The 13,019-nt window shown below is 48.2% G+C and overlaps 1 protein-coding gene across 1 annotated transcript in view; it reads right to left on the reverse strand.

Moving 5' to 3' along the window:
• The window catches only part of LOC122378425 (phospholipid-transporting ATPase ABCA3-like), a 37,892-nt gene that overhangs the window by 14,822 nt on the left and 10,051 nt on the right, over window positions 1–13,019 (reverse strand). The window contains 21 exon segments of the mRNA XM_043359467.1: window positions 91–170; window positions 551–676; window positions 1,003–1,173; window positions 1,400–1,505; window positions 1,713–1,808; window positions 2,137–2,271; window positions 2,496–2,648; window positions 2,869–2,964; window positions 3,233–3,348; window positions 4,085–4,147; window positions 5,110–5,303; window positions 5,523–5,664; window positions 5,994–6,101; window positions 6,350–6,488; window positions 6,632–6,756; window positions 7,566–7,665; window positions 9,186–9,247; window positions 9,250–9,339; window positions 9,732–9,852; window positions 10,097–10,231; window positions 10,770–10,876. Of these exon segments, the coding sequence (XP_043215402.1) occupies window positions 91–170; window positions 551–676; window positions 1,003–1,173; window positions 1,400–1,505; window positions 1,713–1,808; window positions 2,137–2,271; window positions 2,496–2,648; window positions 2,869–2,964; window positions 3,233–3,348; window positions 4,085–4,147; window positions 5,110–5,303; window positions 5,523–5,664; window positions 5,994–6,101; window positions 6,350–6,488; window positions 6,632–6,756; window positions 7,566–7,665; window positions 9,186–9,247; window positions 9,250–9,339; window positions 9,732–9,852; window positions 10,097–10,231; window positions 10,770–10,876 (2,465 nt within the window).

Below are 13,019 nucleotides of genomic sequence, written 5' to 3' on the forward strand. Positions count from 1 at the left end.
TTATTTCTGCTGAATGTTTCAAGAGATTATACTATAATGCTGCCTCTTTCTCTAAATGTCGACAATTGCGAGACGCAGCTCAGTACTCACCCAGTCCAGAATATCGGCCACATCCAGCAGCTCCAGCAGAGGAATCCTCATCACCGACACCGTCACCATTGTCGCCATTCCTGTCAACGGTCAGTGACGTAATCAGCGACATTATAATTACTACAAGACCCCTTAACAAAGACACTGCCATCATTGTCGCCATTCCTGTCAACAGCCAGTGACGTAGTTAGCGATATTAAACCAGTGAAGGTTAGATGACAGAGAGGTGGATGGAGCGTACGCCATCAGAAAATCCTGACGATATTATGTTACATGTGTCATTGCCAACTTGTAAGGTTACTGAGTAGTACTCACTCGGAAAGCACGGAACAGCATAAACGTCGTGCATGGGCTTTGCACTACCTAACATTTCGTTGAGTGCTTGATGCAAAAAAAAGTAGCTAGCCAACAGGTCATCACTGATCTCAAGGAAAGCGACAGAGCCGCTCGGCTCACTGACCTGTGAAGATGTTGAAGAGGGCCACCCGTGTGAAGCCGGAGGACGGCACGGTAAAGGTGAACGAGAAGAGGTAGGTCTGCGGCAGCATTGCGTAGCCGTACAGCACAAACAGGAGCATCAGAGTGCCTGTCGACATGGTCATCAGCATCCAGGTCAGACCGATAGAGCAAACATCCAAACAAGTGAGCTTCATTCGACTTTACGAGGTCGTCAGCTCTGTGGCAGGTCAGTCCGGCTGCTTCGGGCCAAGCAAGTCCATTAGACCAAAGCCGCGGTTTAGTCTATCGCATTCTTCGAAAGTGCTTAAGGACAAAGAACACCGTATCGTTGATAAGTTTTAGTTGGACTGCGCATCGATTATGGAATCATTGTTCGCCAACAACAGCGGAAAATATGTCCAAGAAGTCTAAAGAACATCTAGACCAGCCCTATATGTCTCTGCGTGGTCTTACCCTGTGTTTCCGGCTCGATGAAACCCTCCTCTTGGAAGGCCAGCAGCGTCAGGAGCATGCCGCACGCCGGGATCAGGTAGCTGATGTAGTCCCACACCAAGTTGGAGAGCCAGAAGACGGTGATTCCCACACCGGAGACGAACTGCAGGTGCTTCGCCTTGGTGACCATCTCTGTTGCAGAGAGCGCGGTCGGGCGTTAGATTTTGGTCGGCAGTCGAGACAATGGAAAGTGTGGAGTTTTGTGCAAAAAAAAAAATGAGACTGCCTCTTTTTCAGTAGGCGACATTTCATCCAAGCCCATCCCTCACACATTCGCTCATCACCGGGACTCTGCCATAGCACACACTCTTCCTACGTCAAGCTCGGCGATACAGAGGACCGCCAGCTCCCGACGAACCTTTGACGAGGAAGAGCACGAACGAGGCGGCCAAGAACGAGACGCCAAAGGCCACGTTGAAGGCGATGTTGAAGCCGTTGCTCTGGCCGTTCAGCTGCATTTGAAGCTGAGGAAGGACAGGGTGTGTCGAGAAATAACGAAAACATCGGAGCTCGGAGGAATGATGAAGCCTAAGTAAAACCTGGATATCCCTGAAGAAAGTCATAAGTACTGCTGTTGTGATGGGTATTATTCTTTTTACAACTATCCAGCCACCCATATGACAAAAGCACTGTTCACGTGGGGACGATTTCGTTTTATAGTGCGTTCTTACCTTGGTTTGGGCGGAGATGGGCGCCGGGTGGTTGATAACCTTGATTTGTAGGCTCGAGTCGTTCGTGTAGTAGCGAAGAAGGCTCTCATCCACAGCCTGATGACACATCATGGGAAATCGATTTGGTTTGGTTCAGGCACTGGGGACAATTTCTGTAAGAAGCGCTGATATAGAAGCTTTAAGAAGTTACCAGGGGAAAACAATTTTGCTCACTTGTGTACTTACTACTACGATATTATTTGTGTCTTGAATGTTCATCATGTCTGAACTTAGAAATAATGCCATCCGACCCATCAACCAGTGCTTGTCCCGTCAGTCTCTTGATATATCAGCCTACTGTCACATCAGTCGACTATCAATGTATTCATAGCAGTACCTTGCATACATAGTCTATCACATGTAACGCCCAGAGCCGCCACCGTACCTTCATGGCCACGCCGGCGGAGTGGAAGGGCTGGTTATTGAACACCGCCGTGACGGCCAGACCAGAGGCTCCGTCCGAGGTCAGGTCCACGGCGGCTATATAGTGCTGGTTGAAACCGGGCACGTCTTCCAGCGTCTGCGGGAACACAGCACAGCCGGTGAATACTATGTAAGCCAGGATGGCAATGAAATTCGAATGAATGCATCGGCTTCACGCGTTCTAGCAATGGTCCAGATATCGCTCCAATGCCGTGGCAAATAGCTTCTGTTTTCACAGTTAAGATTCTAGCCTGATTTGCTTTGACCCCTGTCTAGGGCATTGGCTCTGCCAATGTGAGCTGTCGGCCCGCTCAGACCCACCTTCTCCAGCAGGTACTCGGTCAGGTTGTCGAACTGGGTCGTGTTGACCACCTGGATCACCGTGTCGTCGATGGTGGAGACGAACGCGGCCAGGTCCTCGGCATCGGGCACCCCGGGCTCGGCCCACACGGGGGTGTTGGTGCCGTCATAGTTCTGGGGAAGAGATGAGAGCAGGGGAAAAATGAGCACCGTATTAAACAATCCCTTAAATTGGCTTTGTCATCACACTATAACAGAATTACAAATATGTAGCATGAGTAAATAAAGCGACAGCGGAAGACCAACGTCCAACAACCTTTTTTATAAACACAGTGATCATCCAAAGTTCCAAGGTCCACATCTAAGCGTCACAGTGTTACCATGTTTTACTTGCCGTGAATTTGAGCTCCATAGGAGGGTCGTCGGCCAGTCCTGGGAACGACATGATGACCAGCAGCGCCATCGACAGGAAGAAGATCGGCAGGAAAATCTGCAAACACAATCGACAATGGAATCATTGTACGACCTCGGAAACCATCTTACAACGCCGGTCACCACGTCAGCATTATCATATGCATGAACGTACACTGCAAACCCCGGCAGACGGCACATCCTCACTTATCAGTCGGAGCTTATTGAATAAAATAGCTTCTTCGATTTTGCCGCTCCTTTAACATGAAATAGACAAGACATAGAAACGAAAGTACGATTGAAACACGATGTAATGGGTCGTGTCGCTATAGGGAATATGACCTTACCTGAACGAGCGTCAGTACCCAGTTGCGGATCGAGTAGAGCGTCTTTTTGACCAGCATCGCGTAGAACTGCTGAATGAACAGAATGAAGCTTGATGTGTTCCTCCGCTCTTGGGGCACTGAAAACACGTGTGGTGCGGTCAATGTCAGGCCTCAACAGAACAAGCAAACAAACCAATTACAGAAGTACGAAAACCGGAACATCATTTGCTGAAAGCATCTTGCGAGAGTTGAGCTGTCGGCAAGGAAAATTACACATTTGTTGGCGATCAAACGCATAAGTCTCCATGTGTGCACACTGCACAAATACAGCCGACAAGCGACTATAGGTATTATCCTTGGGAATGTTGGCTTATTTTGGACAAATGAGGCCATTTCAGGGATACGGTCGGCGATAATTATGGAAGAGACACTGGACAGAGGCTAAGTGGATGGGCAGAAGGCCACCCACTGGTGGCCGCCTCTTTCAACCCATCTAAAGGAGCAGGCCACCGACCCACACCAAAGATCACCACGGGCTGATCTTTGCAACCGATGCAGCAGTTACGGGACCAGCCTGGAGCTGGGGACGGGTGATCAAGGAAGGGATGCGTAAGGCAGATGCTCTGCGGGTGAAAGTACAGACAAATGACAACTGACAAAAAGTGGCCTGCATTCGGTCGGATCATGAGAGATAGTCTTAGAGCACTTTTGCGACCTTGGTCAGGATTTATAAACGGTGATAACAATAGTAGCCGATAGAACTGATTTCAACGCTTGTCGTTTGCCTACGGCACATCGTTCGCGTTAGCTGCCAGAGATGTTTCAAGCTAAAAACGAATGAAAATATTTTCATCTTCGTCGACAGTGACTCACCTTTCTCGATGGTGATTCTGTGCACCATTTCAATTTCTTCTTCCTCCATATACCGCATTGATCCTATTGAAAAACATAGACATGTAACAGAGTCAGCCAAAACATGCAACATGCACTCCTAAGAAGAAACTGTGGGCCTAAAGCATGCCGTTTCCAAATGCCAATGAGCAAAGGTCGCCAAATGCAAAAACTTTGTACAATAGGTATAGCCCGGTTCTCCGAAGTAAAAAAAAAAAAAATAGTGGGTGCACCCAAAAGTGACGTTGCTGCGGAGATAGATGAGAGTGAAGATGACTGGTAAACGCAGTCCCAAGTTATCCAGTAGGCAGAGTTGGTAAAATACGAGTAACGCTCAACATGACCTAACAAATAAGTTACTCCTCAATGGATTGGATCTTCAAGGATTTTTGGATGGGGATTTCCTTACATGAGAAAAGAGAAGTTAAAAGTGGGTTGCTGCGAATCCTTTAAACGCATATCCTTATTTCAGCAGCTTTTCTGACACCTTAGGGAGGAGCAAATTTTTCCATGGTGTTTGCTTCGGTAAAAAAAGGCATCCATATTTCTGACAAAGCATGATTGGTGCTCGTCAGAAGTGATTAGAGCAACACCTTTTTTAATCATCTCCTCAGACGATCTTCTTGTCCGAGGATTACTTTCCTTTGACTCTAATCGATCTATTTAAACATCGAAACTAAACGACGAGCATGACTTTTATTCAAATAGTCGTGCATTAAACATTAAACAAGGGATCTTCTTCGTGCAGCGTGCCACCGGTTCTCTTTCGTGGTTCTACATTCTATAACACCTAGCAATACCTAGATTTCAGACATGCACCAATCAATCTTAACCACATCTACCGTTCTTAAACTGCCGATCACCATATACAGCATGCTGTACCACGCTCGGCTTGCAGCAAAGAGTAATAAACCCAAACCAATACATACCTCCAAACCAACAAACCTACAAACCTACAAACCGAGAACATCTAGCCTGCCACGGGCAGCAAACGTCGCGTAACCTACCGAAGTTCGCCAGCGTCGGCTTCATCTCGTGAGTGCCGTTGGCACCAGAGACGTCCAGCGTCTCGACGTCAGGCAGAAAGCCCACGTTGTCCTGCCCGTGCGGCGTGGTCTGGCGCGACCCTGCGCCACCGTTCGCCATCTCCGACCGCTGGCGCAGCTCTTCCTGCACCTTGGGGTTGGACTGCTCGCCCACCCTGAGGGAACAGACACGGGTGGAGGGGGAGGTTGTAGTGAGAGGGATGATTGAAATTCTCTTCATCCAGTTCATCCGACAAAAACCGTGTCCAAGATGGCTTCTTATGCCTTGCTGTTTTGGCTCATTATACGACTGCGCTTGCCATTTATAGCTCCTCTTCGCAATCTCATCGCCGTTCTTGACGAAGAACTCAATGATGATGATGCTGGTCACCTACCTGATGAACACCTCCTCCATGGTGGTGATGGAGGCGCCGTAGCTGGACACCTTGAGCTCGGCACGCCTTTCATCCAGTTCAGTGAACATCTCCTCGAACTTTGCCGACGCCTCGTTCGGCAGCACGTAGGACAGTTCGGCACCTGGTGTGGTAAGTCGAGTGAGAATAGCGTGAGAGCCGGGTGAGGGCTGAGTGAGAGCTGAGTAAGCTAAGTGAGAGCTGAGTGGCAGGTGACAGCTAGCAGAATAAGCAAAGCAGATAGCCGAAATTTCAGACAGACGTAAGAGTGATAAAGGACGATCTGAGAAAGAGGAATCATAGGAAAGCTGAGTGACATTCAAAATATGAGTCCAAAAGCCATAGAGAGGAGAGTGAGAGTCGAATAACAGCTATCATCGAGTCAAAACTATAGAGGGTAAGAGTCAATCGAGAGCGACTGAGAGCGATTCTAACGACGAAGCGTGAACGTACCGATGTTCTGGTCATACTCGATGTCTGGGATGAATCGCTGGATGGTGTTGGTGATCTTCTCCACGTCGCAGCCTTCCTCTTTCACAATCACCATGTGGTAGCCAGCGCCTGCGCGTGAAAAAAGATCCGGGGGATCAATTCAACGTTGGCATACACAAGTAAAACGATATGGGGCTCGTGGCGACGCCACCAGATGACTTTTGGTGCGTCATTGATATCTGATATGTAGATGATGATGCGCGATGCGTCCCTGGCTGATATCTGATACATTACTCAACTATACTGCATGGAAAAAAACACGTTGTCCGCAGTATCCGTCAATATATGGCAGGTCGCCGCATACCAGTTCTCATTACCGTATTTGCGTTTGAGGAAGAGGGACGAGCCGCAGCACTGCAGCTGCCCGTCCGCCATGATGGCGATCCGGTCACCCAGCAGGTCGGCCTCCTCCATGAAGTGAGTCGTCAGCAGCATAGTGCGACCGGCCCGCTCTCGCTGGTGGCGCAAAACGCGGCATATTCGTCATCACAGGGAGGGCATACGGGACAGCTGGCGAACACACTAAGACAAAAATGAAGCGGATAAGCTGTCACATGTCATAACACGCTAAGAGATACAAGTGGACGACGTGTTTTCACCTGGAGTAGGTCCCAGGTGGAGCGGCGCGCGGACGGATCCATGCCGCTGGTCGGTTCGTCGAGCAGCACCACCTTGGAGTCGCCGCACAGCGCGATACCCACCGACAGCTTCCGCTTCATACCGCCTGGAACACGCAGAGTTAACGAACACATATCAGACAGCTTCCGCTTCATACCGCCTGGAACACGCAGAGTTAGCCAACATAATATCAGACAGTTTCCGCTTCATACCACCCGGAACATACAGACACAACAGCCCAAATAAGTTTGCTAGCCACTTCTGCTTCATACCGCCATAAGCGAATCAGACCAGTCGTCAGATCGTCTTCATAGTTATGCCGCTTGGAAGAGCACGTGCAAACAACAAAAACACCGTGTACCAAGAAGCATGAACGAGCACGTGCTTTCCTCTCTTTCCTGACGGTGCTTCCCGTGCCTAAATATGAGACTGAACTTTATCCTCTGAACTGGAATCTCATTAGAAGAAGTCGGAACCTAATCAGGAACATGAGCGGCAAGCGCTGGCCGCTGATATCTCGGCAAACCCCGAGCAAACGATGGTCTAAAAACGTTCTGCGCCACAAGGGGTTTTACCAGTGGCGTAAGAACTAAGAATTACGTCATAGGTAGGTAATGGTTGAATGAAAGAGGGAAGGGACAGGGCAAGAGAGAGGGAGAAAGAGAGAGAGAGAGAGAGAGAGAGAGAGAGAGAGAGAGAGAGAGAAAGGGAGAGAGGGAGAAGGAAGTGCAGAGTAGAGCCGACTGAAGAGGACGAAGAGTCTACTGCTCAGCCACGACCTGGAATGGAACACACTCCTCAGTCCTTTGTGGCGGTTACGGCATTAGGTTTCGTGGATAATTTGACCATCGCCCGTTACACCTGTGTGTGCTTGCGAGGTGTACGTTTTACATCTTTTTTCTATCTCTCTCTTACCTGAGAGCGTATGTGACTGTGCGTTTCGCTTGTCTTCCAGCTGGAGAATATTGAGCATGTTGTCGATTTCCTCTCGGTAATCGCCATCGTATCCCTTCAGCTGAGAAGCAAAGAAAAATGAGCATAAGCGTCAGCTTGATAAACAGCCGTCTATATGTAAATTGTTAGAGCTTTTTCGCAAAGCAATAATATGCAAAACATTTACAAACGAAAGGATGAACAAGGAAAACCGTGGTAAATAGGTACCTATTGGTTAAATGAAACCGAAAGCTTAGTTTCAATAACGCGTCAGTAAGCAACTTACCCCTTCCTTTCCCGCGTACATTGGTTATGGGACGCTCACGCAGCTAGCTTTAACTTTAGGCCAGGTGAGTCGGAAGCTTCGAATTTTATCAATCATTTTCATTCTTATATTATGGTCATGCCGCACGGATTAATGCGGGAGGTACCCCATCGTCGCCTAATCGGGACTTTTGGTTCAAAGATAGGTTTCGCCGCACCTAAAGTAAGTCGGACCTTGTCCAAATATGTGTGTCTATTGCATGTATGTGGTAACTGGATGGTCATACAAGTAAGTAACTATAAAAGATGTCTCATTTTTGCCTATCTATCTGACCCCTTACCCCACCGTTCTGTTTTAGCGATAACCAATACAACAGTTTTGTATGGTTCCCCAGAACAGCAGCATGGCACTTACACGGTTAATATTAGCAACGATGCACGGTCCGGAGCATACATTAGCCCAGAAAATGATGACGTCAATCGCATTTATCAGCGTCGACCGAGCCTACGTCGTTCAGTACAATGTCATTTGCAACAAATAAGTCAGACTGGACCGGAAAGCGTTTCTCATCTCACCGACCGCAAATACGTGTAGGCGCGGAGAGCTAAATCAGCCGACCGTGCTTCGCCAAAACCCGCCTATGTGAGTTGACATTGACCCCGGCGATTGGACATCGGTGTATCGGTTGCTACGACTACCGCTCATTGTCGCAGTGTATTGACCGCGAGGCTAAAGCGCGCCCCTCGGAGCGTCCTCAGCACAGGTGCAGGACGGGCAAAACGCCAACGCGGTAGTGAGGAATATAGCCGGCGACGCCCTCTGACGGGAGTATTATCCACTCACAGCCAACTTGACTTGAGAGTGAAGGAGATGGCTGACACATGAGATCATTTCCATGAACTGCCGTGTGCATAATGCTACAATTTTAGTCTTTTCGATTAGCTATGCCAAAACATTCAATGAAATGTGCCTCTTCTTTTTTTCCGCCAGTGCATGCTCGTTTATTGAAGTTTCATTCTGGGTCTAGGGTATCATTGCAGATTGATTGGCATCAATGAGTAACGGAATCCCCACAACGCTATACCTTGTCTACACGAGAAATAAAATACATGCAAGAAGAACTGAAATCCCACAGCCAAGCATTTCCTTCCATAAGCGGTGAACCGATCTTATAATGATTGCAAATTTGCAATGTTTGCAGAGTCCCGTTACTTTGGCTCGTCATATTACCGTATAACTACCCAAGATTAGAACGAACAGCCCAATCAGGCGTCGTCCACAATGAACGTTTACACATAATAATGGCGCAAGTCCCGCTATTTTGTCTCGCCTCTTACCGTGCAGAAGAAGCGGATGTGTTCGGCCACAGTGAGCTCGTCGAAGAGCACGTCGTGCTGGGGCAGATGCCGAGCGAGGCCCGCACCTCGTCCACCTCAGTGCCAATGTCGTACCCGTTGATGAGCGCCGTACCCGAGGAGGCAGGGAACAGACCTGTGGACGCACACGCAGACACCTGGGTCATAGGCGGCGGAACGGGGAGGGCACCGGGGCACCGTGCCCCCCTTTGGGCTTTGGCATTTTAACATTAGCCCTATGGGCGTTGCATGGAAAGAATGGGACCAAAAGTCGGCAGTGCCCCTCCCCCTTAATTGAAGGTGTTCCGCCGCTATACTGCCTTCAGCCTGGGTTACCTATTACACGTAGCTCCGTAGGCTATCCGGACGCATGGTGGTCATGATCACGTGACATTCATGTACGAACATATATTTGCTCTATTTCTTCATTTTCTATACATATATCCATAGAGGATCACTTGCCCATGACAAACGAGTAAACCCATCACACAATGAGTGCAAGACAAGCGTTTAAGTTCCGTCACCTACCAACTAGGACGGACATGGTGGTCGTCTTGCCGGCGCCGTTGTGACCCAGCAGCGCAGTGATCTGGCCTTCGTACATGTTCAGCGATACGTTATTCACCGCTAGCTTGCCGTTCGAGAATCTCTGAAAAGTGCAGCGAATAGGCAGACGTCATACATTTTGCACGGCATGACACAGCCGCCTTACTGAATACATGCGATAGTGCATTGTGTTTTGTCATTATGAGAGTATCATGACCCTAGATTGTTGTAAAGGACTATTCTCCTTTTTGAAATCCCAAGGTGGTATATTATGACCGTAAGCAGGGAGTTTCGATGGTCCTCGGTCAATAACAGTCGATGACCCCCGAAGATAAAGCAGCACCCACCTTGGACAGTTGGTCGATGCGGATCCCGGCCTTCCCGCTCGCCGGCTCGGCCTCGAAGAAGTCGGCCCTCTCGGAGTTGTTGTTGACCGGAACCGTTTCGTCGTCATGGGGCTGGTTTCCAAACCAATAACGCTTCTGCAAATGATGTTTAGGTGAAATGTCAGGTCATCGAAACTAATTAGATTCGACCCGATTCCCTTGGAAGCTATAGGTACTTGCCCTAATAAGCGGACTTTAAATATATGATAGATATACGGTTAGGTTATCCATGCGGGGAATGCACTGTGGCGTTATCTCGATTGTTGGCAGGCATTGCCAGAATTTAGTTACTCTCAAAACCTGAGCTGATGGGGTAAGCTGTTCAGTGAAACATATCCTATATTGGATGTGACACCTTATCCCGCATCGAGCTTGGGAAAAGGGCAGCTCTCAAGTATCGCAGCCTAAGCGAGACGAGCCAGCAGAAAATCACTGCTGACGCACCCTGTTCTAGTAAATGAGCGACAAAAGAAAATAGCTGTTCGCGGCTCAGCAACTGCTGGCGCACTAGCTCATTCGGAAAAGATGGGACACTTTACCGCAAAAACTGAGCCTGTTGACATATCCACTTAGCACTGATACGGGTGGTGCACTTACTCGGTAAAAGGGTGTAACGGTGCGCTAACTAACTCACCGAGACAGGGAAGTACCAGGGCTGGGCGATACCATACTCTCCTGGAAACACCGCCTCCACGTACCAGGCAACCAGCAGGTACAGCACAGTGTCCACCACAAACATCACTGGAAATTATGGAAAATCAGTTAGGCTAAGATAACAAACATCACTAAAAAGGGCAGGTCAGTGTAGCTCAGACCACAAAACTGGAAAACAGGGAGAATTCAGGGCTGCTGAGACCACAAACAGCTGGAAAGGAAGGGTCAGCAGGGCAGCTGAGGCCACAAACATCACTGGAAAAGGGGGATTTCAGGGCGGCTGAGACCACATACATAGCTGGAAAGCGAGGGATTTCAGCACGGCTGAGGCCACAAACATCACTGGAAAAGAGGGATTTCAGGGCGGCTGAGGCCACAAACATCACTGGAAAAAAAGGGATTTCAGGGAGGCTGAAACCGAGGCTGAAACCACAAACATCACTGGAAAGTCATTGGCAGTTCAGTGCGGCTGAGACTGTATCAAATGCTGTCAACCACAAACATCATTATGGAACATTAGCAGGATCAGCATACCAGTAATAGAACAGAACCCAATGCCCATAGCGCTAACTTAAAGCATACAGTTCAGACAGCGAATCAAAAATATAATGCCAGTGGTATTGATCAACAGCATTATTACTTAACATACGAGTTTACTGAAACCGGACCTGATAAGGTCAGGTCATTCACACTCTCTAGGCCTAAATGACCGAGTGCATCAGTAATTTAACGATAATGAGCCTGGGCATCGCTATTTGGGAAAAGGCAAAGTACAACAAAAACCAAATAGGTACCTACTTATCGCACTTATTACCAAGTGTCAACTGTACAGCCTTGACAATGACCGTTGTTTGGCAATAAATGGATCGATCGGTTGGTAACTAGGCCATTTTTCATTAACAGGGGGACACCGGGTCGTCAGTTGCACATTCAGTCCCGATCGAAGAATGTACAATGAAGGTGCCATCGATTGGTACAGCGGCAGCGGACCCTGTCGCGTCGCCCCGGTCCGGCAGCGGCGGCCTTGCTGGCCGAGCGAGGTCAGCAGCCGATGCTGACGTCATGTGTCGTATGGATGCAGTGGTGAAAAATTGAGCTACAAGCTCCAGAAGGGACAGAGTTCGGACCTGATAAGGCCAACGGTATCGTCGGCATGCGTCGGCTCATGTGCGACAAAATAAAAAATAGTCACGGATTATCATAGAAGGAGGAAGGTTCAGTGGTGTTGGTGGAATTGACAAATGTTCACTGAACTTGGCACTTTAACCCTCGCCCTGGCAGGGCATTTTTCATAACACGGCCTGGCAGGGGGGGTCGATGCGATCCCCCCCCTCGCGATTGGCTCCTATGGCACCTAGAAACACCAAATTTGGTAGGTAGGTGGGCCCCCTGGAGTTCTCGCCCCTGTGCAAATTTGGTTGCTCTAGGTCAATATTTAGGGGGGTTTTGGGGGGTATAAATGTAAAAATTTCGCTAAAAACAGGTCAAAAGTTTTTCGCTTATAACTTTTGATCTAATTAAGATAGAGCAAAAAGAAAAGCACCAGTGAACTCAGCACGTCAAGGCGCGTCGAATGATATACTTTTTAGCTTGCTTAAGTGTACTTAAAGTTTTTCTTAATTTTAAGTAAACTTTAATTAATTAATTAAGTTCAAGTTAACCAAATTGCATCATATTGCATATCATTCGATTCGGCTGATCACCAGGAACACAATGACACCATTTTTAAGCTCTAGCGTCATTATGTGCCAAGTTATTGGCAAAAACGTCATTTGACCTCAGTTGACCTCATTTGACCTGACCCATGGATAAGTACACCAAACAAAGAAGCACCAAGTGACCTGCTGTTAAGTACTGTGGTTTCAAAGCACAAAAGTGATAGAACGAAGCGGATATCTCCAGTATTTTCCGAATTTAGTATTTTCCCATAGGCTTAAAGGGACTATCCCACCTTTAACATGGGGTTTGAGTTGAGATAGCCAAGTTTTCGGCGAGGTTCAGAAACCACTATCTATCTAGGTTGCAACCCCCGCGGCCTCTTGGTGTTGAAGAAATTCGTTCCCTTCATTTGAAAATGGGCCTTGCGCAAGGCCCTATCTTCAACATGGAGCGACCGTTAGTGTGACGTCACCTCGTTTAGTCATTCTGATTTAAATGGGTTTGTTCGTTGAAAAATCGCTTAAAACTTGGTCTGAACTTTGTTGTGGTGCCTACAGAGTAAAAAGAATCA

This window comes from Amphibalanus amphitrite, unplaced genomic scaffold (genome assembly GCF_019059575.1).
Source record: "Amphibalanus amphitrite isolate SeventyFive unplaced genomic scaffold, NRLGWU_Aamphi_draft 000007F_arrow, whole genome shotgun sequence".
NCBI lineage: Eukaryota > Metazoa > Arthropoda > Thecostraca > Balanomorpha > Balanidae > Amphibalanus > Amphibalanus amphitrite.